The 22,927-nt window shown below is 44.1% G+C and overlaps 1 protein-coding gene and 1 pseudogene across 11 annotated transcripts in view; both read right to left on the minus strand.

Annotated features, from left to right (window-relative positions):
* ARMC9 (armadillo repeat containing 9) overlaps nucleotides 1-22,927 on the minus strand; it is a 146,895-nt gene that overhangs the window by 119,130 nt on the left and 4,838 nt on the right. For 10 of the 11 annotated variants that reach the window (XR_003793890.1, XM_029224973.1, XM_029224971.1 and 7 more), the window contains exons 2-7: nucleotides 17,476-17,563; nucleotides 15,780-15,905; nucleotides 12,339-12,509; nucleotides 10,558-10,713; nucleotides 6,811-6,903; nucleotides 2,704-2,728 (exon numbers count right to left, since the gene is read on the minus strand). Coding sequence is in view for 10 of the 11 variants with exons in the window: in XM_029224973.1 (XP_029080806.1) it covers nucleotides 2,704-2,728; nucleotides 6,811-6,903; nucleotides 10,558-10,713; nucleotides 12,339-12,509; nucleotides 15,780-15,905; nucleotides 17,476-17,526 (622 nt within the window). In the remaining variant the exon portion in view is untranslated. The remainder of the gene's footprint in view (nucleotides 1-2,703; nucleotides 2,729-6,810; nucleotides 6,904-10,557; nucleotides 10,714-12,338; nucleotides 12,510-15,779; nucleotides 15,906-17,475; nucleotides 17,564-22,927) is intronic. The other variant, XM_029224969.1, reaches the window with a different exon arrangement.
* LOC114897399 lies at nucleotides 11,178-11,275 on the minus strand (annotated as a pseudogene).

Genomic DNA, 22,927 nt, shown 5'->3' on the forward strand with positions numbered 1-22,927 from the left:
CACAGAAGACACAGTGGTGACAACTAGCTATGGTGACACTGGGCCTGGGCTGGAGTCCCTGGTACAAGTGCCCTGCGGTGCTAATCTCTCACCTCTGTGGCAATACTGCATTTGGGGTTTTTTCTGCCACAGACATACACTGTGCCTGCCAGACTCAATTCCACAGACATCCTGCTTAGCTATCCTCAGAAAACGCAATTAAAATCAAACTTAAAGAAGGCTCGAAAAACCTCGTCTCCTTGCTGAAATACCAAATGAAAGGTCTGTAGAAAAATACAGCCTCTTCTACTTGCACTCCCCCTCCCATGTTTATTTCGTCTGCAAAACTGGGCCACTTATCAGAGACATAACTGGTTGCTGGCAAGAAGCTATCCCCCCAAACTGCAGGGCATACTGGGTGACAGGAGGTGGCAGAAACTCGGAAATCCAGGATAAGTTTCTCACCACCTTCCTGTCCCCAATGCCTAGGAGTCCAAAGACTGACTCTGAACAAGGACTAAACGGACTCAGCCAAAAACTGGGCTTCCCTGGTGGCGCAGTGGTTAAGAATCTGCCTGCCAATGCAGGGGACAAGGGTTCGAGCTCTGGTCCGGGAAGATCCCACATGCCACGGAGCAACGAAGCCCGCATGCCACAACTACTGAAGCCCGTGAGACTAGAGCCTGTGCTCCGCAACAAGAGAATCCATCGCAATGAGAAGCCCGCGCACCACAATGAAGAGTAGCCCCCGCTCGCCACAACTAGAGAAAGCCCACGCACAGCAACGAAGACCTAACGCAGCCAAAAATAAATTAATTAATTTAAAAAAGAGAAAAAAAAGAATTAAGGCAGTTCTCTGGGACCCAATGGACGCAGGTTGGGTGGTGGTTTTAAAATATGACTGCAGGGTCTTTGACGGTTCCTTCCCATCAAGAGGTGGAATGTAAGTCTCCTTCCTTTGAATGTGGGCTGGCTTTAGGGATTTGCTTCTAATGAATAGAACACACCAGAAACAACACTGAGTTACTTCAGAGACTGGGTTAGAAAAGATGACACGGCTTCCATCCAGCTCCCTCTGGGGACATTCACCCTGGGTGGGAACCCGGCCAACAGGCCCTGAGGAAGCGTCCACGTGGGCATTCTAGTCCAGGGCCTCTGCTGAGAGCTCAGCCGAGAGCCAGCATCAGCCACCAGACCTGTGCACGTGGAAGCCTTGGAGACGGCTCTACCCGGCTCCGTCTACACCCGGGAGACACCCCGAGGGAGAACTGACTGAGCCCACAACTCCCAGACCACGCAAGATGAAAGCAATAAGAATAAATGGACATGGTTGTTTTATGCCACTGAGTCTGAGGCAGCTTGCTGGGCAGCAAGAGGAAGAGAAGTAGTGAGGCAGAGGAGCATTTCTGGGGGTTGCAGGTCGAGCCCCGAGCGCCTGTCCCAACTGAGGAGCTCCAGCTGTGCTGAACGGGAGACAACCGGCCTGGACCCGCCCTGGCCAAGGCCCGGAGCTGCACTAACCCAGTAGGGAGCAGGCCTGGACAGCCGCAGAGACAGACCCCAGGTACGCGTCCTCCGCGTAACCATGCTGGGGGCAACGCCACCTCCGGGAGCTCGAGGCTGCAGCCTGTGACCCTCGGAGCGGTCCCCACTGCTCCTCTGTGTTCAGGCCCGGACCGAGGGCGTGAGTCCTGCAGCTCCTCCACGCAGGTCCCTCTGAGTTCCGGGAGGGGAGGCCCAGCTGCAGAGCCAGCGGCGCAATTAGAACCGCTGAGCTGGAGGCCCGCGAGGCCACCGAGGGCGAGAAGAAACACCCAAGCGCTTCCCACCTGAAGCTACTGAAGCACGCGTGGGAATCAGATCTGCAGCCCTGCTCATCATTCAGTTCCCTGGCACACCAAGAGCTAAATAATTTACTAATGCTTCTTTTCTTTAGAAAACTTTAACTCTCTAAAAGGAAACAGAAAAACAATGGCAGGAAGCTTTGCAATCCTCTCTAACATGACTGCTGTGAAAAGGGCAAATGTGTTATTTCACGTAGTGAAACTCCACCTGCTGGGAATTGAGGATTATGCCCTCAATACTTATCAAAGGCATGAAGCACATCATATAACCCTTTGCAACAGAATAATTTAAGCAGTTTTCATAATGTTGTATCACAGACAAAGAACCCCAACTGTGGCCACCAATTTCATGTTAACTAAAATTTTTCTCACCTTTCTGGAAAATGAACAGGTCTGGTAAAAATTACTAATCTTGGAAAACCATCATTTTATGCTAAAAGTGTAAGACTGGAATTCCTACTTTGAATGCAAAAAATGGAAATGCTTTGTAAGAACGAGAACTCCATATTGCTGTGGAGATAAGACCCTGTTAAAGTAGTTTAAGGTAAAAGTGAAAGATACTGAAGTAACTCTTTCCCTACCCACGCTGTACTGCACCTTCTAACTGTGCTGCTGCACTTAGGTCCCTCTGGCTCTTGCTTGGATTCTCGTTGTTTCTCCGTGTCTTAGTTACCTGACATACAAGACAAAGCTAACAATACCATCCACCCTGAAAAGGGGGTCTCAAGGAACGCAGATTAAAAAGGACTACAAAGCACTTCATAAATATTTAGATTTTTAAAGCCCTCGTTTGCCAAGTCCGCGGAATTCTCTCCATTTCATTACTTAAAACTCGAGTTGGCAAAGTTGTGATTTAAAATTTTTCATCTAGATGATTTACCTTTGTTGGTTTGTCCATTCTCCTTCTGGGATGAAAGAAGTTCAGGAAAACAGGCATTCAGGAGGCAGAAACTCAGGGTATCTCACATTGTGTTGGCCAATCTGAGAAAGAGCCCCAGCGTGGTAAAAAAGAAATCTCAGGACAGGGAAGGGCGCTTCTTAATGTTGCTATAAATAACTAAGACAGTTACCGACTTCTCGATTTTTGGGCGACTCATGACTCACAGATAAATCCTCCTCTATGCACCTCAAGAACCACTCTGTGAGTCCAACAGCCCCTAACTGGCCTCCTTCCCCCTTCAAAAACCTTCCCCACAGCTACCAAGACGTTTGACTAAAAGTGCAAATCTGAATTCATACCCTTTAACGCTGTAACTTCAGTGCTAAAACGTTAGCCTAAGGAAATTGAGAATGGGATGAAGAGAGCATGGTGCGGTAACTACAGCCACAGACTCTGGCACCAGACTGCCTCCTGGGTTTAAATCTCAGCTTCCACACATCTGGCTGCATGTCTGATAGCAAGGTATTTACCTGTTTTATTTGGGTTTTCTTAATTAAAATATATATTTATTTATTTATTTATTTTTGGCTGCGTTGGGTCTTCGTTGCTGCGCGCGGGCTTTCTGTAGTTGCGGCGAGCGGGGGCTACTCTTGGTTGCGGTGCGCGGGCTTCTCATTGCGGTGGCTTCTCTTGTTGCGGAGCTTGGGCTCTAGGTGCGCGGGCTTCAGTAGCTGTGGCATGTGGGCTTCAATAGTTGTGGCTCACGGGCTCTAGAGCACAGGCTCAGTAGTTGTGGCACATGGGACTAGTTGCTCCGCGGCATGTGGGATCTTCCCGGACCAGGGCTCAAACCTGTGTCACCTGCATTGGCAGACGGATTCTTAACCACTGCGCCATGAGGGAGGTCCCTGGGTTTTCTTAATTTTTCTGGTAACAGCTTTATTGAGATGTAATTCACATATTATATAATTCACCCATTCAAAGTGTACATTTCAATGGTTTTCAGTACATTCACTGAGTTGTGCAACCATCACTACAGTCGGCTGTGGAACATTTTCATCCTCCAAAAAGGAAACGCTGTGCCCGTCAGCAGTCACCACCACCCCCCCCCCCCCAGGCCTAGGCAACCACTGTCTACTCTCTGTAGATTTGCCCCCTCTGGCCCCTTCATACAAATGGAATCATACAATATGCAGCCTTCTGGGTCTGGCTTCTTTCATTTGGCATCATGCTTTCAAGATTCATCCATGTTGTAGCACAGATCAGTAATTCACTCACTTTTATTGCCAAATAATATTCCGTTATATGGACAGACCACATTTGGTTTATCCATTCATCAGTCGATGGACATCTGGGTTGTTGGCACTTCTTAGCTATTTCAAATAATGCTGCTGTGAACATTCATGTACAAGTTGCTGTGTAGACATATGTTTTCATTTCTCTTGAGTATACAGCTAGGAGTGGAACTGCTGGGATGTAGGTAATTTCTATGTTTAAACTTTGTGAAGACAACCTATTTTTGAAGAATATTTAATGATATGAGGAAATTCTCTCTTCATTTGATAAAAAATACTTTAAAATACACATACATATAGCTGTCTATCCTCGTTTATTGTAAACATTACATACTTTGGGGTGTATGTATGTACACAAATGCATTTCTGTGCTTTCCAAATTTTCTATAAGGAATATGATCAATTTTATAATCAGGAATAAAAAAAGAGTGTTTTTTTGTTTGTTTGTTTAGAAATGTAAACATAACCATGCTATTCTTCTCCTTAAAATGGTTCAAAGGCTCCTCATTACTTACGGGGCCTCATAGGAACCTTCGTGCCCTGGGCCTGCCTAATCTCTGACTCTCTCTCTCAACTCTTCTGCTCCAGCAATACTGAATGCTTCATAGTTTCCCAAACATACAGGCTCAGTGCCTTTGCACGAGCTGTTCCCTCTACCTGGAACTCCTGTCCCTCATTCTATCTGCCTCACAGACTCCCATTGTACTGTTCAAAACTCCAACTTGCCTGAGACAACTATGTCTTGGCCTTTTCTTTGTGTCCCTAATTTCTAGCACAATATTCAACCTAATATATGCGTTGAACTGAACTCCAAATATTTCCACACGACAAGGGAAAGAAAGGAATAATGTCTATAGTTACCTGCTAGACTTCAGTATATTTGCTTCAAAGCATGTTGAACAGGATAAAAGGTAACAACTATTTGCAAACTATAATACTAACAGCTAACAGTCAGTAACACAAGCGCTTCCATGTGTTGGGCTGTTTTAAGCAAGTTTTTCACGTATTAACTCAATCCTCATATTATTCCAATGAAATGGGTGCTATTATTAATATAACTAATATGATTTACTACGTAAAAAATTTCTTTTAGAATCTTTACATCATCCCCATTACCTTTTTAAGGAGAAACGCTTTTTAAAAGTGTATTCAAGTAATCATAAACCAAGTTGGAAAAGTCCTAATTTCACTGAAAACTGTCCTTTTATATGGAACTCTAAGAGGGAAAAGAATTGGGTATGCAAACATAATGGTATGTGGGCAGAGGGTAGTATTGGAACAAAACCTTAAAGGATATAAAAGCAGAGAGGAGCGCTGTACTCAGCCCGATGGTGGGCGGTCTCAAGGCGAGGCTGAGGACTTGAGTACGGGCCACAGGGAGCCACCAGAGGCTTAGGAAGCTGAAGCAGGAGAAACACGCCATGAAATCCCAGGGATTTCAATTCAAAGAGTTCAATTAGGAAAAGAGAGTCCAGTGCTTTGGAGTTAGAACGGAAGCAGAAGGTATTATGCAGCACAGTGGCCTAAATGTTTTATTAAATTAAACAAAACAAACACCAACCTTACAATTCAAAATGCTATATTCTTGTTATGAAATAACTTTTGATACATTCTTGCTCAGAACAAAAGGAGATGAACGTCCTTAGAGACCCACGAGCTTTGGGAAATCAGCCTCCCACGGGCTGGGCGATCCGTGACATTCTTCCCCGGACAAGCTCCATTTACACCTGCTGCCTGGTCCGCTGTCCGGTCAGTGTTCCCTTTTTACTCTCAAAAGTGTCCCTATTTAAACTGGATTGTGGTGACGGCTGCACAACTCTATCCATTTGCTAAAAATCATTAAACAATGTGCGTACCGCGGGTAAATTTCACAGTGTGTAAATTACAGTTGTTTTTTATTTATTTATTTTTAACATATTTATTTATTTATTTGGCTGTGCCGGGTCTTAGTTGTGGCACTTGGGATTTCTAGTTGCGGCATGTGGGATCTAGTTCCCTGACCAGGGATCGAACCCGGGCCCCCTATGTTGGGAGCACGGAGTCTTAGCCACTGGACCACCAAGGAAGTTCCAACAAAGTTGTTTTTTAAAAGTCCTAATTTGAGGCTTCCCTGGTGGCGCAGTGGTTGAGAGTCCGCCTGCCGATGCAGGGGACATGGGTTCGTGCCCCGGTCGGGGAAGATCCCACATGCCGCCGAGCGGCTGGGCCCGTAAGCCATGGCCGCTGAGCCTGTGCGTCCGGAGCCTGTGCTCCACAACGGGAAAAAGTCCTAATTTGAGTGACAAGTTATATATGACTTGTCCATACGCCACGGCCTCAAGGCCTTAAAAGTGACTAGCTGATCTTCTGCGAAGGACAATTCTTCCAAAGAGTTATTTTTCAGGAAGACAGACTTTTTTTTTTCCTACTCAGACAGCTTCTCAGCACATGACATGAAAATAGGACCCTCGCTGCGTCTCAGAGACCCAACGCCATAGAAGTCAATCCTTTGCAGCAGTGGTCCCCAACCGTTCTGGCAGCAGGGACGGTTTCGTGGAAGACAATTTTTCCACGGATGGTGAGGGCGATGGTGCGGGTGGTGATGTGAGCCATGGGGAGCGGCGATGAAGCTTCACTCACTCGCCCGCCGCTCACCTCCTGCTGTGCAGCCCGGTTCCTAACAGGCCACGGACTGGTTGGCACGCTCCCATTAACGCTTAATTCGCTCTTAAGTATGAAAGCAGCACGACCACAACTATCCCTGTTTGAGGACACCTAGGCCAGTGAGCTGCTCTAACACCATAGGTGGCCTCCATATGCTTCAAAAGGATACATATAATGTTAAAAGCTTCGGCGTGTTACTGGCTTTAAAAATTAAAGCCAGAAACTTTTCCAACTTCAACTTTAATTCTGGAGTCCAAGGATCCTGAAGGAAAGGAAAAAAAAAAACAAGGAAAAAAAAGAAAAGCACTAGATCATTAAATGCCAACAAACATTGTCAAGTTGTGGCCTTTAGGGTTAAATAACTCCACCACAGTTACTGAAATCAGAAGCAAGATGTCTTGCCAGTGGTGTGATGCTGTAAAAAACAGGTTTTAGGACATTTCACCAATTCACTTATAGAAGATTCGAGAGCCCACAGCAGGAGGAAAGAAGAGAGTACTTTCATATACAGAGAAAAAATAACCCTGTACATGATTTGAATTTTTCATGTGATTTAAACACAAGCCTGATAAGTAACCTTATTATGTTGAATACCAAAAATAATGCAGTATGGTTTAGGCATATGTGGCACTGGCAGGAATACACAATTATCGCTAAGTTACTGAGAGTCTCCAGAAGAAGAAGACTCATTTCCATAAACCTCATCCAGACAAGAAAAACAGAAAGAAGCTGTTATCTGCCTCAAATACTCCATCACGTCCAGCATCATGACGTACATCTAGTTTGATCTGCTCCTTAAAAATAAATTATTTATCTCAAATAATGCTCATTGAGAAGGAAAAAATAATGACTCACGTAGTAAAAGAATAAGTGTCACAAGCAACGATCTTTCTCAGGACAATTTTTCTGAGTCTTCAGACAAAAGTATCCGCCACCTAAACCAAGAAGTTCCACTAGAAAGAAGCTCTGCCACTAAAAACTCATGTCCACTTACCTCTGAGATCCTGCCCCATCTCCCCCAGATCTGCCCATCCTTCCCCATTTCTCCCCCCAGCTCTAATCCTCATCCACGCCTCCCACGCCACCCCATCAGTCCCTCCAGTGCGTTGTCTGACCCTTTGAAAAAACACTGCCAGAAAAGCAGAAAAGTCTGATATTTTAAAAAGATTTTGTAATTCCCCGACACAGCATGATGACTTCATTTCTCATGTGTCTGTTGTGGGTTGAATTGTGCCCCCTAAAAAGACATGTTGAAGCCCTAATCTCCTCAGAATGTGAGGCCAGGGGAACGGGGACGTTGCAGATGGAATTAGCTATTAGTGTAAGCTCTTAATCCAATATGACTGCTGTCCTTATAAGAAGAAGGGAATTTAGACACAGACACAGAGAGAAGATGGCCACGTAAAGACAGAGCAGAGATCTGGAATTATTCAACCACAAGCCAATAGACACCTGAGGCTACCGGAAGCTGGAAAAGGCAAGGAAGCATCTTCCCCTAGAAGCTTCGGAGAGTGCACGCCCCTGCCGATACCCTGATTTCAGACTTCTGGCCTCCTAAACTGTGGGACAATAAATTTCTGTTCTAAACCACCCGGTCTGTGGTCCTTTGCTATAGCAGCTGCAGGAAACTAATAGCGTGCTCCAGCTCAAGGCTCTCTGTGCTCAACCATATAGAAAAGAATCTCAGGAAAGGTCTGCTAGATTGGCCAACATAAACGAAGACATCTTAAAAAACAAAACAAAATAAAATATGTGGGTATCCCTAGACACACTACAGTGAAATTATACAACCTTAAAGGCCAGAGAAAAAAGACAGACCACGTACAAAGGAACAGCAATTAGACTGACGGCCAACTTCAAAATTGCAACAGTGGGAGCCAGGAGATGAAATAAAAATACCTTCAATGTCCCAAAAGAAAGTAACTGTCGGTTCCAATAAAGATGTTAAAAAGAAAAAAAAAAAAGAAAGCAACTGTTGGGACTTCCTGGCAGTCCAGTGGTTAAGACTCTGCACTCCCACTGCAAGGGGCACGGGTTCAATCCCTGGTAGGGGAATTAAGGTCCCACATGCCGCGTGGCCAAAAAAAAAAAGAAGAAAAGAAAGGAACTGTAAACCTAGTATTTTAACCCTATCTGAGAAAGCAATAAAGATGTTTTCAGACAAACAAGAACTGAAAGAAGGGATCCTCAACTAAAGGAGATTTTAAAGGAATGTATTTAAGGTAGAGGAGAAAATGATCCCAGATGGAAGGTCCTCAGCGCAAGATGGAGTGGTAAGCAAACATACTGGCAAACCTAAAGGTAAATCTATACACATACTGACTGCATAAAATAATAAAAATTTCAAATTTGTGTGGTTAAAGTATATAACTAAAATATTTGATAATAATAGCACGTAAGTTGGGAAGGAGATAAATGAGGTTAATGCATTCTAAGGTCCTTGTAATGGTCAGGAAGAGAATAAAGACATTAACTTTAGATTTTATTATGTACACTGAAGTATCTGTGATGACCACTGAAAGAATATATTTAGAGAGTAGGGCTTCCCTGGTGGCGCAGTGGTTGAGAGTCCGCCTGCCGATGCAGGGGACACAGGTTCGTGCCCCGGTCCGGGAAGATCCCCCGTGCCGCGGAGCGGCTGGGCCCGTGAGCCATGGCCGCTGAGCCTGCGCGTCCGGAGCCTGTGCTCCGCAACGGGAGAGGCCACGACAGTGAGAGGCCCGCATACCGCCAAAAAAAAAAAAAAAAAAAAAAATAGAGAGTAGCAAAAGGAAAAAAAATGGAATAAAATGACTCTCCATGAACACTGATGGTCTCTAAATTCCTGAACTCTGAAGAAGAACTTGGCCTCTGCCTTGGAACATCAGACCTGCTGCGGCCTCAGAGGGACCCTTCCCTGACGCTGCCGGCTCATCCTCACCGTGATCTAAGCTGTAGCCACGCTGCCATGTCATAATTCTCATAAACAGAAGCCTTGACTGTGAGAACTTTCACAACTTTCTAACCGTTTCATATTTTCAACCTTCTAGGAGAAGACGGTAAAACTAAATTTGGACTGACCAAAGAAACAAGCACAGAATTCAGCTGTGCTACTATACAACAATCCGGCTTTGATGAGCTCAGTCAACGACCTGACCTTCAGTTTAGCAGCTACTATTCAGGGGTAATGAAATTTGTTTTACTGAATTATAGCAGAAACTGAAATGTACTGAGCTTGGAAGAACTGCATCCGCCGTTCAATGGCAGGGGAGTAAGCACCATACAGATTCTTGGAAACAGAGCGAGATCTTTAGAAAAAGTATCTCGTTATATCAAAACATTTGTCTCTAAATACCTTTCAATAAACCTCTCAGTGGGACATACTAATTTTACTAAGTCAACAAAAATTACCTTAATAGGTAAATCTTATTCATAAATATTACTCTAAAATGTCAACTAAAATGAAGTGTAACGATTAAAAGAGCTATAGGCAAATAGTCTGATGGTAATATAGTACACAATCAGGTAACCAAATATATACCAAGTAAGTGAGAATTTTAACACAAATCAAAATATGCATAGCCAGTGATTGTGTAAAGCAGCCTAGTTTTTTTTCAGGCTACTAATTTTCATTGTAATTGAATAAGTTATTGTTTCAATACCGCAGAAGTATACACAGAATGATTTGAGAGGTTAGTATATTTTAAAATATTTTGTCAGTCTGGGTTAACAAGTCTTGGTGCAACAACAAAAAAGCACACTTTATAGCACAAGAAAAGTTTGTTAAAGCAAACTACCTGTACATTCTTTTAAAATACAACATAACATAAGCAAATTTTAGCCTTTTTACAGCATCATTCAGAAAGCACCAATGTATACAAGGTGAGACTGCCATGCTGCCCAGGATCTGAGACAAGGTTCGGAGGTGGTCACTTACCTGGAAAAGCTCTTTAAATGAGGGGTGGACCATGGGATTGGGAACAAAAGGCAGGGCATAGAAAGGGAGAAACTCCGTGGTCTGGCTCAGCGCTGCCCCTTTGGTCTCCAGGTAGGTTTTGAAATAAGAAATCCTTTCATCCAGTTCCTCTTTGTCCTGCGAGGAAGGAAGGATGCTCTTTTGAGATCTCCTGCTTGAGGCCAGCTCACCTGTTCACCTGTCCTCTCTCCGAGGCTCCTTCAGTTCCCGCCACGTCGCTGGCATCCTCCCCGTCTGGCCCAGCCTGCGTGCCGTCACCAGTCATCCTAACATCACTCCTATTTCGCCCCTTCGTGAAACTGTCAGGAATATCAGAGAACTAGACATATGATACACACAGTTCAAATGCTGCCTTTTCAATCTATCGTTACCATTTTCTCATATCCTTAAGATTCTTCATAAACATCATTCTTAATGGCAGGACGAAACCTCATCTCGTGGGTCTATCATAATTTATTTAGCCAATTCCCCCATTATTAGATATGTACATTGTTTTCATAGCTCAGATATCAGAAATAACCATTTGTCTGCGTTGCTGTGATTTCCTTACGAGAGGTTTTTAAGGGTGAACAGTTACTGTTTTTAACATGGAACGCTTCAGGAATTTGCATGCCATCCTTGCGCAGGGCCATGCTAATCTTCTCTGTGTCGTTCCAATTTTTTTTTTTTTTTAGTATATGTGCTGCCGAAGAGAGCACTTAAAGGTGAATAGTTTTTTGAAATGGAAGTTTTCCATACCATCATTCCTTTCCTTTATCAGGCTAACTAAGAAGTGATCCCGCCTGCTTCGCTGCTTCCAGGTGTAACCCCAGGCAAGTCGGGTCCCCCGCCAGGGTTTCCATTTTCTCCTGGGCCTCAATGAGAAGGTCCACCCTGGCCTCGCCTGTTACGTCCCTCACAGCCTCATACACAGGCCAATTCTTCTCATCAGTGCATCTCACTTCACCTACACCGTGAAGCCCACCGGACTTAAAAAATTTATTGATCTATCTTACAGAAAAATGGAAAAATTAGAAAATAAAAATAAATGCAAAGAAAATGAAAAGTCTCCCACAACGGCACCCACAGGAGTCCTATCCTAAGGAACAGCCTTCCAAGAATGGCTACCACAATGTGCTGTAAAGCTGCTCCTCTACCACTGAGCCTTCCTGTGGCCCCCTGACATTTGATAAGTTAACACAGGTCCTGGGAGCAGTAGCCAAGGCGTGGAGAAGCCACGAAACAAATGTGCGTGGTCCGATGTCAGCCTGGCCTGCTCCCCTTCTGTCATTCTCTCCGTGCTCCAAGGTTCACCTGCAGAGAAGTTTGCAGCTGCTCCCCTCTCCCCTTCACAGTTCCAGTCCCACACCTGCAGGAAAAGACTGCAGAAGCTAAATTCAACTTATCACTCAAATGAACTTTCACAGACGGGCATACCATTTTCCCACTGTTTAAGCTTAAATTTATCTTCTAATATATGGTCGAAAATGTGGTCTAAACACGTATTTTCTTAGACATACATGTCGAGGTATTCAGGAAAATGATGTAGCTTTCATTACAGAAGTGATTAACTTTCCATGCAAATTAGAAAATAAACTGCTGGGAATGAGATAGAAAATCATTCATCAGGATGTAAGACACCTACTCCTTAGAAGCAATATGGTAAAATGGCCACAAAACTAAACTAATCCTCATTTGCAAAACATAACACATTCTCCTTTAACACACCATTTGGACCAACCCACGCCGTAAGGTGAACCTACAGGCCTCCCTGTGGAGTGTTTCAGAAGATAGATGGCAAAGTGGATGTGTAGGTAGAATTCCAACTTCTGGGCGAGGGAGTCGCCAGCCCGGATGGAACTGGGGATGTGCCCCTCCCACAAATCGAAGAACACCTTCTGGTCTCCACTGTCAAACGCAGCAAGGAGGTCCTTCTGTGGAGAAGACATCAGAGTGAAGCCTGGTCATAGGGGTGCCCCTTCTCTCAACACCCCGAATCCTCACACCCTCCCACTACCTTGGATACCGGTATACTCCATCGTTTCAGTGTGAGCAGAATTAAGTCTCCTTTTCAGAGGTAAGGGATAGGGAAATAGAGACCCAGAGGGCTTCAAACTGCCTAGGCTGAGATTCCTACAGACCGACCCTGGATTTCCACTGCTCTGCAACATCAAATCTGAGCACTCTAAAGAACAGACACAACATTTAAGGTCTCTGAGATGGAAGGAATCAGGCATAGGCCAAAGATTGAGCCCAGAGACTCATAGGCAAGGGAATACACTGAGGTCGCCCTTTGGACCTGCTGACCCACTGCACGCAACTGATGAGAACAGGCCAGGCCCAGAGCCCAGCCAGGCCTCAGTGGAACAACCTCATGCCTATGGCAAGTTGCTGACACCACAACTGCCAAGTCCCTGAGCGCCTGGGAGCTCAGCCACACGGAACAGTCGATCCCAGGCCTGGGAGGTGGGTGCTGTCACGTGCCCGCTGTTGCTAGAAGCATGTCTGGCGGAGAGGGCAGTGTGGGAAGCAACCATAGAGCCCAACACATGCAGGTAGTGACTGCCCGGGCCCTCCCGTTCCAGGAACAAGGAAGCCTGGGCTGGAGATGGAGGAGGGCGCACAGGCCCGGCACCAACCCGACCTCGGAGCTGTGCCAGTCTGACTATGTGGGGCAGAGACAGCTTCCCGACTCGCCATGCAATAGCTGAAACAGAGAATTCTGGAGAAAGGTGGTGGCAGTTCCCATGTCACCTGTCTCACAGGAAAAATGACAACTGACCCGTCACAAACAGCTGCTGTGTAATCTTGCAGATTTAGGTATAAGGCAGAATCACAAGGACTTCCTGTGACTCATATTGTCTTCCTTTTTGTATCAAATGCCCAAGATCCTCAGACCTACATTTTGTGCTCAGCTGCAAAAGCTTTTCTCGGAGTGCATTTTCTATAGAATCACCAGTTCCCCAACCCATCACCACCACTATTTACCACCATTATTTGGTCATTGTTCTTTTATACTTTTTTTAATGGTTTTACATTTTTTCTGTAAAACTGTCTTTTTTTTTTTAAGGTTACACATTCTATTTGTTTATAATCAAACTTTTTAACATTATAAAATAGAAGTGTACAGAGAACAATGTTACATTGTTTGGTCATCCTTAAGCCAAAGACATTCACTGATAAGGAATCTTCCACTGTGAATCTTACAAAAATGTTCTCTACGTGACGTGACCAAGAACAACTGTCTCTGAATATTACCTTAGTCTGGAAGGGATTGGCATACATTTGAAAGAAACTCAGAATGTTTCAAAATAAGCCCTACAGTGAAATTCTACCTCTTCAAAACTGGCCTCTTTCTGTCTCTCAGCCCTGGAAACAGCGAAGGACAGCTGGTCAGCAACTGCAGGCAGGGCGGGTAGCAAAGTAAAGCAGAGGCAGCTAAGCACCGCCACCTCTGGAAGAAACTGGGGGAGCCTGGCCAGAGGATCCCCTTTTCTTGTCACTGACTGATGCAAAGGTGGAGGGGAGCCTCCCAAGGGTGTGCTGCTGAGGCCCGGCCCCGCCCCAGGCTCACCTCGGCTGAGCTCTGAGCGAACCCCACGAGCCACTCTGGGGAGGACTGTCCTGCGAGAGGTCCAGTGACTGTGTGAATGAGGTGACCGCAGACTCTCGTGGGTATTTTAAAGCTTGGAGTCAAGGTACTTTCATAAATGGCTTGGCAAAGGAAGTCTATGTGTCCAATGGCCCATCTACACTTTATTCTAAACTCTACCTTTGTAGACCTGGGACTACAAACCTTTGCTGTGCCATTATACTCCCAATTTATGAATCATATTCTGTACCTGGAAATGGTCCCTGCGTTTAAAGTAATATCTACACATAGAGCAATCCAGTGTTACAACTCATAGGGTCACAAAATATTAACTTCTCAGATGTAAACCATGATCACAGCCAGCATTATGAAGATCAGGAAATTTACATACCACCAATAATCACCTATAAACACACACACACACACACACATTCTTACAGAACTGTGCTTAGGGAAACTCTCCCTTTGCTGAGTGCCAACTTCACAAATGTCCCTAAGTCACTGCTCCAGGTATTATTGTTTGGGAAATCTGTAATGGCAGGACACAGCTGTTTATTGAATGAGCAGAAAAGACAGGCTTCTCACTATCAGAAAGTTTCAAGGTCTTTCAAGTTAAGTACAGCCTCTGTTTCCATGTCTAATAATGACTAGATTCTTGTTTCACGTTCTGAAAAGTGTGCTCCAGGGTTGGGAGCTATCATCAGGCTGCCCGATGCATCACTGACAGAAGAGCCTGCGTCTGAAGCGGTGGCAGCTCAGAATCCAGGTGCGTGAGGACTGGAGGGGCACTGGGTCGGGGGCCATTGCGACGGTGCCCCTGCTCAATGGTACCCCGTGCCAGGCCACTGGGGAGTCAGGCTGTGGCCTGACCTCCAGCTACTCAGTGGGACTCTCAAACAGAGTCTCATATTTTTCTTAGAAGTATGTATATTGAAACAAATAAATTTATTAAAATAATAAAATCACGCAAATCTGAAATACGCTGCCTCAGGAAACGGTATGTTCTCTTGTCACTGGATGTATTCACGGTGAATCAATCACTTACCTAGAATGTTACAAATGGGGTGGAGCATCAAATAATGGTTGAAATGAGGACTTTTAAGATCCTGTCTAACCCTGAGAGTTGAGGACCATGTAATACCTGCCCTTTGCAGCCCACTGCCACAGGCTCACCGCTGCCCAGGCCTTGCTTTGAAAGGATGCTGCCTTGCATATGGCTCTTGCTCCCTGCCCCCTCCGACCTCCCCGAACTAGAAGGCAAGCACCATGAGGGCAGAGATTTTGTTTTGTTTTGTTCATTGCTGTGTCTCCAGTACCTGGAATTCATAACCTAAAACTCCTCAGAATGGGGACCACATTAGTCTTAGTTTCTAAGCATTGCACGGTTTCTTCTTGCCAAGAAATGTATGTGAAAGATCTTATGTTGCCACCCATTTCCTAGGATACAGAGATTTGAAAATGACATTGCTCATTTATCCATAAACATCTGTACAGTCTAAGAGTCGCTGTGCCCCGGTCCCCGGAAATAGTCCAACATTCTCTAATGGCAGCACTTCTTACAAATTTGGAGCATCTTGATTATCTACAGAAATCAAAAAAAGTAAAATGTTACCTGGATTATCGATGATTTGGAGTCCCTTAAAGAGCCACATGCTGATTTAGATAACGGTTTTCCTTTTATTTTGCATTCTTTTGAAAATGTTTTCAAGGTGTCTTCAAATTCGGCAAAATCTAAATACTATTTAAAAAAGCGCATAAATGTATATATATTTCTCTGTTTTAACATCAGCAAAGTAACCATCTTTGATGTAATTGTACCAGCTCAATATTATCGCAAAATTTATAATGGGGTTAATGAACTGTCATCTTTGGGAGAAGCAATTTGGGATCCAGCTTAGAATTTACTTACTGACATGCACACTAAAAAACTAGAAAGACAGTATCATAGAAAACATTTATTTACAGCAAATAAATTTGTTTTTAGAAGGAAAATGTGAGCTGCATTATAATTTATGTTTTAATTTTGGCCCCGTCGCATGGCTTGCGGGATCGTAGTTCCCCAACCAGGGATCGAACCCATGCCCTCGGCAGTGAAAGTGCAGAGTCTTAACCACTGGGCCACCAGGGAATTCCCTTATTATAATTATTAATAGAAAATAAGATGATATGTGCAGCAGCCTGAAAAAGGCAAAAGTGATCAAAGGACCTGATGGCTTTGGGTCTAAGTAGGTCTCTGGGAATTTGTTACTTGAAACAGAGGGATTAGAGGTAATGCTTGCCCCTAAGAACAAAAGGTAAGTCATTAAAAGATGGGCAAAGTCATCAGCCACCTTCAAGCACTAATGATCCCCGCCCACCCCGTCCTGAAACGCCCCCTGCCTTGTGTTAGTGACATGCATTACTTCTACTGCTGCTCTCCACTCTTCTCCGCCCTTCTTTACAGTTTGTGTCGGTCGTAACTTTCTGTTTCCACCTCCTCTAACTGTGGCTATTTCTCCAGGCCCTATCCACAATCCTCTGCTGTGACAGCTTGGAAAATTTATTCACGATCACACCAAATTCCAAAGCTGCATTCCCAGGGTGGATGCCGTATCCCTGCTCCACGGCCATGTCTCTCAACGCCTAATGGACAGTTCAACCACACAGTAAAACAGTAGCAACCATTTCTTTAGCACCAACTCCATGCCAGCCCCTGCTAAAGGCAGTAGAGAATACCAAAAAGCATACGGTGTGGGTCTCATCCTTCAAAAGCTTTCAGCGTAGGACACCTAAATGTCCATCAATAGGCAACAAGTTAAATGATGATGCAGCCACTCAGTGAAATACTCCACGGCGTTCAGAGGTGTGAGGCAGATCACAGGGAGAGGGTCACACTGTCTACTGCTGACACATGAAAGGCAAGCTGCAGAACAATGCGTGTGGCATCACCACGTTTTGCAAAACAAACTATAGTCGCGTGAATACATTTTGAATACTCATAGAAAAAAGTCTGGAAAGGTAATATACTAAGCCATTGACAGTGGTCACTGCAGGAGGGCAATTCACTGTTTATGCTTCTATACCGTTTGAATCTGTTACCATGAGCATGTGCTGTCTTTATAACTTTCTTTAAAGGAATTCTAAAAAGCAGCTTTACAATTTCAGTTTAGTTATGAAAGCAAAATATAAATACATGGAAAATTATAAAAAGGAAAACAGATAACTGTAATGTAATGATAGAAACATTACAAGGCATTACAGAATTTCCTGCATTGTAAAATACAAGTTTTCAAGATCTTTTTCTGTGACCCGTGTTTTGTAAAACATACCTCTTTCACTAGTCCAAGTAATTCTGATTCATGAGCCAGAATGTCCCCCATATTGAACCGTTACTGTTAATTCTCACAGCAAAAATTTCTACAAGGCAAAAACATAAGACAAAGGCTATCATTCCAACTGTCTGTAAAATAACAAAAAGATAGCTGTAGTGGGCAGAATAATGGCCCCCATGTCCTAATCCCCAGAACCTGTGAAAATATTAGGTTGCATAGAAGGGGTGGATTAAGGCTACAGATGGAATTAAGGTTGCTGATCAGCTGACCTTAAAATAGGGAGAGTAGCCTGGATTATCTGGTGGACCCAACATAATCACAGGGGTGCTCATCAGGGAAAGAGGGAAGCAGGAAGGTTAGCATCAGAGTGACGCAGTGGGAGAAAGACTCAACCCGCTGTTGCTGGCCTTGAAGATGGAGGAAGGGCCGGGAGCCAAGGAATGCGGGCGGCTTCTAGAACCTGCGAAAGGTAATCAACTGATTCTCCTCTGGAGCATCCAGAGAGGAACAAGCCCTGCCAACACCTTGAGTTTAGTCCAGTGAGACCCATTTCAGCCTTCTGACCTCCAGAACTGTAAGACGATAAATCTGGGTTGTTTTAAGCCACTACATTTATGGTAATTTATTACAGTAGCACTAGGAAATACAGTGGCTAAAGTCAAAAGTAATTCTCTCTTCTATGACAACTACTTAAAATGAACATGATCAAGGACTGGAGGGTGGTATAAATGAGACAGTCAAGGATTGCTGGTGAGAGGGAGGAAGATTATTTTTCTAACGTGCTATCACATGGTATGTGTAATTCAAACAGTCGAAAGCATAAAGTGTATTTAGAACAAAATAGAGTGTAATGATAAAGTCAATTCATTTACTTTAAGAAAGGATATGCACTAGAATTAGTCTCATGGAAAAAACACAGAGTCACTAATCCCTCGCTCTGCTTCCAAGTAAAAAACATTAAACCCGGAAATAGAGTCACAGATGTAGAAAACAAACTTATGGTTACCAGGAGGGAAAGTGGGGGGACGGATAAACTGGAAGATTGGGATTGATATATACACAATACTATATGTAAAATAGATAACTAATAAGGATCTACTGAATAGCACAGGGAACTCTACTCAATACTCTGTAATGACTTATATGGGAAAAGAATCTAAAAAAAGAGTGGATACATGCATATGTATAACTGATTCACTTTGCTGTACGCCTGAAACTAACACAACTCTGTAAATCAACTATACTCCAATAAAAAATACAAAATAAAAAGTTTCTAAAAAATGCAAAACATTATTCAACATAGTTTTGGAAGTTTTAGCCACAGCAATCAGAGAAGAAAAGGAAATAAAAGGAATCCAAATCGGAAAAGAAGAAGTAAAGCTGTCACTGTTTGCAGATGACATGATACTATACATAGAGAATCCTAAAGATGCTACCAGAAAACTACTAGAGCTAATCAATGAATTTGGTAAAGTAGCAGGATACAAAGTTAATGCACAGAAATCTCTGGCATTCCTATATACTAATGATGAAAAATCTGAAAGTGAAATCAAGAAAACACTCCCATTTACCATTGCAACAAAAAGAATAAAATATCTAGGAATAAACCTACCTAAGGAGACGAAAGACCTGTATGCAGAAAATTATAAGACACTGATGAAAGAAATTAAAGATGATACAAATAGATGGAGAGATATACCATGTTCTTGGATGGGAAGAATCAACATTGTGAAAATGACTCTACTACCCAAAGCAATCTACAGATTCAATGCAATCCCTATCAAACTACCACTGGCATTTTTCACAGAACTAGAACAAAAAATTTCGCAATTTGTATGGAAACACAAAAGACCCCGAATAGCCAAAGCAATCTTGAGAACGAAAAAAGGAGCTGGAGGAATCAGGCTCCCTGACTTCAGACTATACTACAAAGCTACAGTAATCAAGACAGTATGGTACTGGCACAAAAACAGAAAGATAGATCAATGGAACAGGATAGAAAGCCCAGAGATAAACCCACGCACATATGGACACCTTATCTTTGATAAAAGTGGCAGGAATGTACAGTGGAGAAAGGACAGCCTCTTCAATAAATGGTGCTGGGAAAACTGGACAGGTACATATAAAAGTATGAGATTAGATCACTCCCTAACACCATACACAAAAATAAGCTCAAAATGGATTAAAGACCTAAATGTAAGGCCAGAAACTATCAAACTCTTAGAGGAAAACATAGGCAGAACACTCTATGACATAAATCACAGCAAGATCCTTTCTGACCCACCTCCTAGAGTAATGGAAATAAAAACAAAAATAAACAAATGGGACCTAATGAAACTTCAAAGCTTTTGCACAGCAAAGGAAACCATAATCAAGACCAAAAGACAACCCTCAGAATGGGAGAAAATATTTGCAAATGAAGCAAATGACAAAGGATTAATCTCCAAAATTTACAAGCAGCTCATGCAGCTCAATAACAAAAAAACAAACAACCCAATCCAAAAATGGGCAGAAGACCTAAATAGACATTTCTCCAAAGAAGATATACAGAATGCCAACAAACACATGAAAGAATGCTCAACATCATTAATCATTAGAGAAATGCAAATCAAAACTACAATGAGATATCATCTCACACCAGTCAGAATGGCCATCATCAAAAAATCTAGAAACAATAAATGCTGGAGAGGGTGTGGAGAAAAGGGAACACTCTTGCACTGCTGGTGGGAATGTGAATTGGTTCAGCCACTATGGAGAACAGTATGGAGGTTCCTTAAAAAACTACAAATAGAATTACCATATGACCCAGCAATCCCACTACTGGGCATATACCCTGAGAAAACCAAAATTCAAAAAGAGTCATGTACCAAAATGTTCATTGCAGCTCTATTTACAATAGCCCGGAGATGGAAACAACCTAAGCGCCCATCATCGGATGAATGGATAAAGAAGATGTGGCACATATATACAATGGAATATTACTCAGCCTTAAAAAGAAATGAAATTGAGCTATTTGTAATGAGATGGATAGACCTAGAGTCTGTCATACAGAGTGAAGTCAGAAAGAAAAAGACAAATACCGTATGCTAACACATATATATGGAATTTAAGGGGAAAAAAAATGTCATGAAGAACCTAGGGGTAAGACAGGAATAAAGACGCAGACCTACTGGAGAACGGACTTGAGGATATGGGGAGGGGGAGGGGTGAGCTTTGACAGGGCGAGAGAGAGTCAAGGACATATACACACTAACAAACGTAGTAAGGTAGATAGCTAGGGGGAAGCAGCCGCAAGGCACAGGGATATTAGCTCGGTGCTTTGTGACAGCCTGGAGGGGTGGGATAGGGAGAGTGGGAGGGAGGGAGACGCAAGAGGGAAGACATATGGGAACATATGTATATGTATAACTGATTCACTTTGTTATAAAGCAGAAACTAACACACCATTGTAAAGCAATTATACCCCAATAAAGATGTTTAAAAAAAAAAATGCAAAACAAAAATTAAACAGTCACAAAAAGATATCAGGTACTACTTAAAAGAAATCTTTTTTTTTTTTTTTTTTTTTTTTTTGCGGTACGCAGGCCTCTCACTGTTGCGGCCTCTCCCGTTGCGAAGCACAGGCTCCGGACGCGCAGGCTCAGCGGCCATGGCACGTGGGATCCTCCCGGACTGGGGCACAAACTCGTGTCCCCTGCATCGGCAGGCAGATTCTCAACCACTGCGCCACCAGGGAAGCCCCAAAAGAAACCTTTAATGTCACCCGAAGTCCATAGTCATTCAGCCTTACGCTACCGGAAGAGGAGGTGGTGTGCATTTACACAACTGTTAACACAAGGTTCATACACCAGAGAATTTATTAGGTCAGTTTTTTAAAAGTTAAGTGCAAGAATGTCCAACATCTTTTATATTTTCAAAACACTTAAATAAATAAAACGTCATGAAATTTTTTAAAGTAAGTCTTTCTTCTCTTCCTGCCACCCCTCCCCAAGGTGTACCCAAAGCAGCCACTCCCTGGACCCCACTCCCAGTCTCCTCCCCGCGGCTGGTTGCCCATAACCTCAGAGGAATTACAAAGCCTGGGCTCTAATGCTAACTCTGCCATTCACTGGCACCTGATCTGGGGATCTGGGGCACATCACTGGAACCTGTTTCTATCTGTAAAATAAAATGGAGAATTTATCAGATCTCTTCTAGTTCTAAGAATGCATGATTTGGGACTTCCCTGGGGGTCCAGTGGTTAAGACTCCACGCTCCCAATGCAGGGGGTCCAGGTTCGATCCCTGGTCAGGGAACTAGATCCCACGTGCATGCTGCAACTAAGAGACTAAGAGTTCACGTGCCACAACTAAGGAGCCCTTGAGCCGCAACTAAGAGCCAGTATAACCAAATAAATAAATAAATATTAAAAAAAAAAAAAGAATGCGTGATTCTGTAACCTTACATTTTTCTGCCCATAACAGTACATTCAGTTTGAAATATTTGAACGCAAGTCCGGAAGACGAAATTTAGAAATCTCCCCCTTTTCATTCTCTCTGTCTCCCCGTCACTGTCTCGTGCCTTTGTCTGTCCCAAGGTCCCTCCACACCACCTCCCATCACCTCCCTCTCCACCTCACTCCAATGTCTAAGCTACAACAAGGGATCTTTCCCCTCCTGTTTTCGACCCTCCCGTGGTTCCACCTCTAGATGAAGGCCAGGCTCCTTCGGCCCAACTCTCATCTCAAAGTCTACACCACTTGGCCTCCAACACTCTTCCTTTTGCTCCATAGGCTTGAGCCACATGGGCCACCGTGCGGTTCCAGCGCACACCCGCTGGACCCGCCCTGCACATGCCTGCCCTCCCTGAGGGCTCTGCTTTCACTGCCCCCTCTGCCTCGTGGCCCCTCCTCCAGGCATCCACGTCCCACTCAGGTCTCTGCTTCAAAGTCACCCCCTCAGAGCCTTGCCCTGACCACCCTCCCTAAGGAGCAAGCCCTCGGTCACTTCCTACCCTTTCTGCTGCTTTATGTTTCTCAGCAGCACTAAGCACCCCCTGACAGGAACATCCTTCCATTAACATATCTGCTCACTGTCGCTCCCACCCCGGGGTACAGATTCCACGAGGAAGACACGCGTTCACTTGGCATCCCCAGTGACTGGACCAGTGCCTGGCACACTGTGGGTGCTCAAAATTACTTATTGAGCGAATGGAAAGAATTTCAGATATGAAGAAAATACAGCAAGGAAGGAGACAGAGCACGGAGGAGAGGGGTCTGGGGACATTTTAGAAAGGGTGGTCGGGGGACTTCCCTGGTGGTTCAGTGGTAAAGAATCTGCCTAACAATGCAGGGGAGGTGGGCTCGATCCCTGGTCAGGGAAGATCCCACGTGCTGCGGAGCAACTAAGCCCGCGTGCCACAACTACTGAGCCCGCGAGCCACAACTACTGAGCCTGCGTGCCACAACTAC

This window comes from Monodon monoceros, unplaced genomic scaffold (assembly GCF_005190385.1).
Source record: "Monodon monoceros isolate NGI ecotype Baffin Bay Population unplaced genomic scaffold, NGI_Narwhal_1 Super_Scaffold_16, whole genome shotgun sequence".
NCBI classification, from domain to species: Eukaryota; Metazoa; Chordata; class Mammalia; order Artiodactyla; family Monodontidae; genus Monodon; species Monodon monoceros.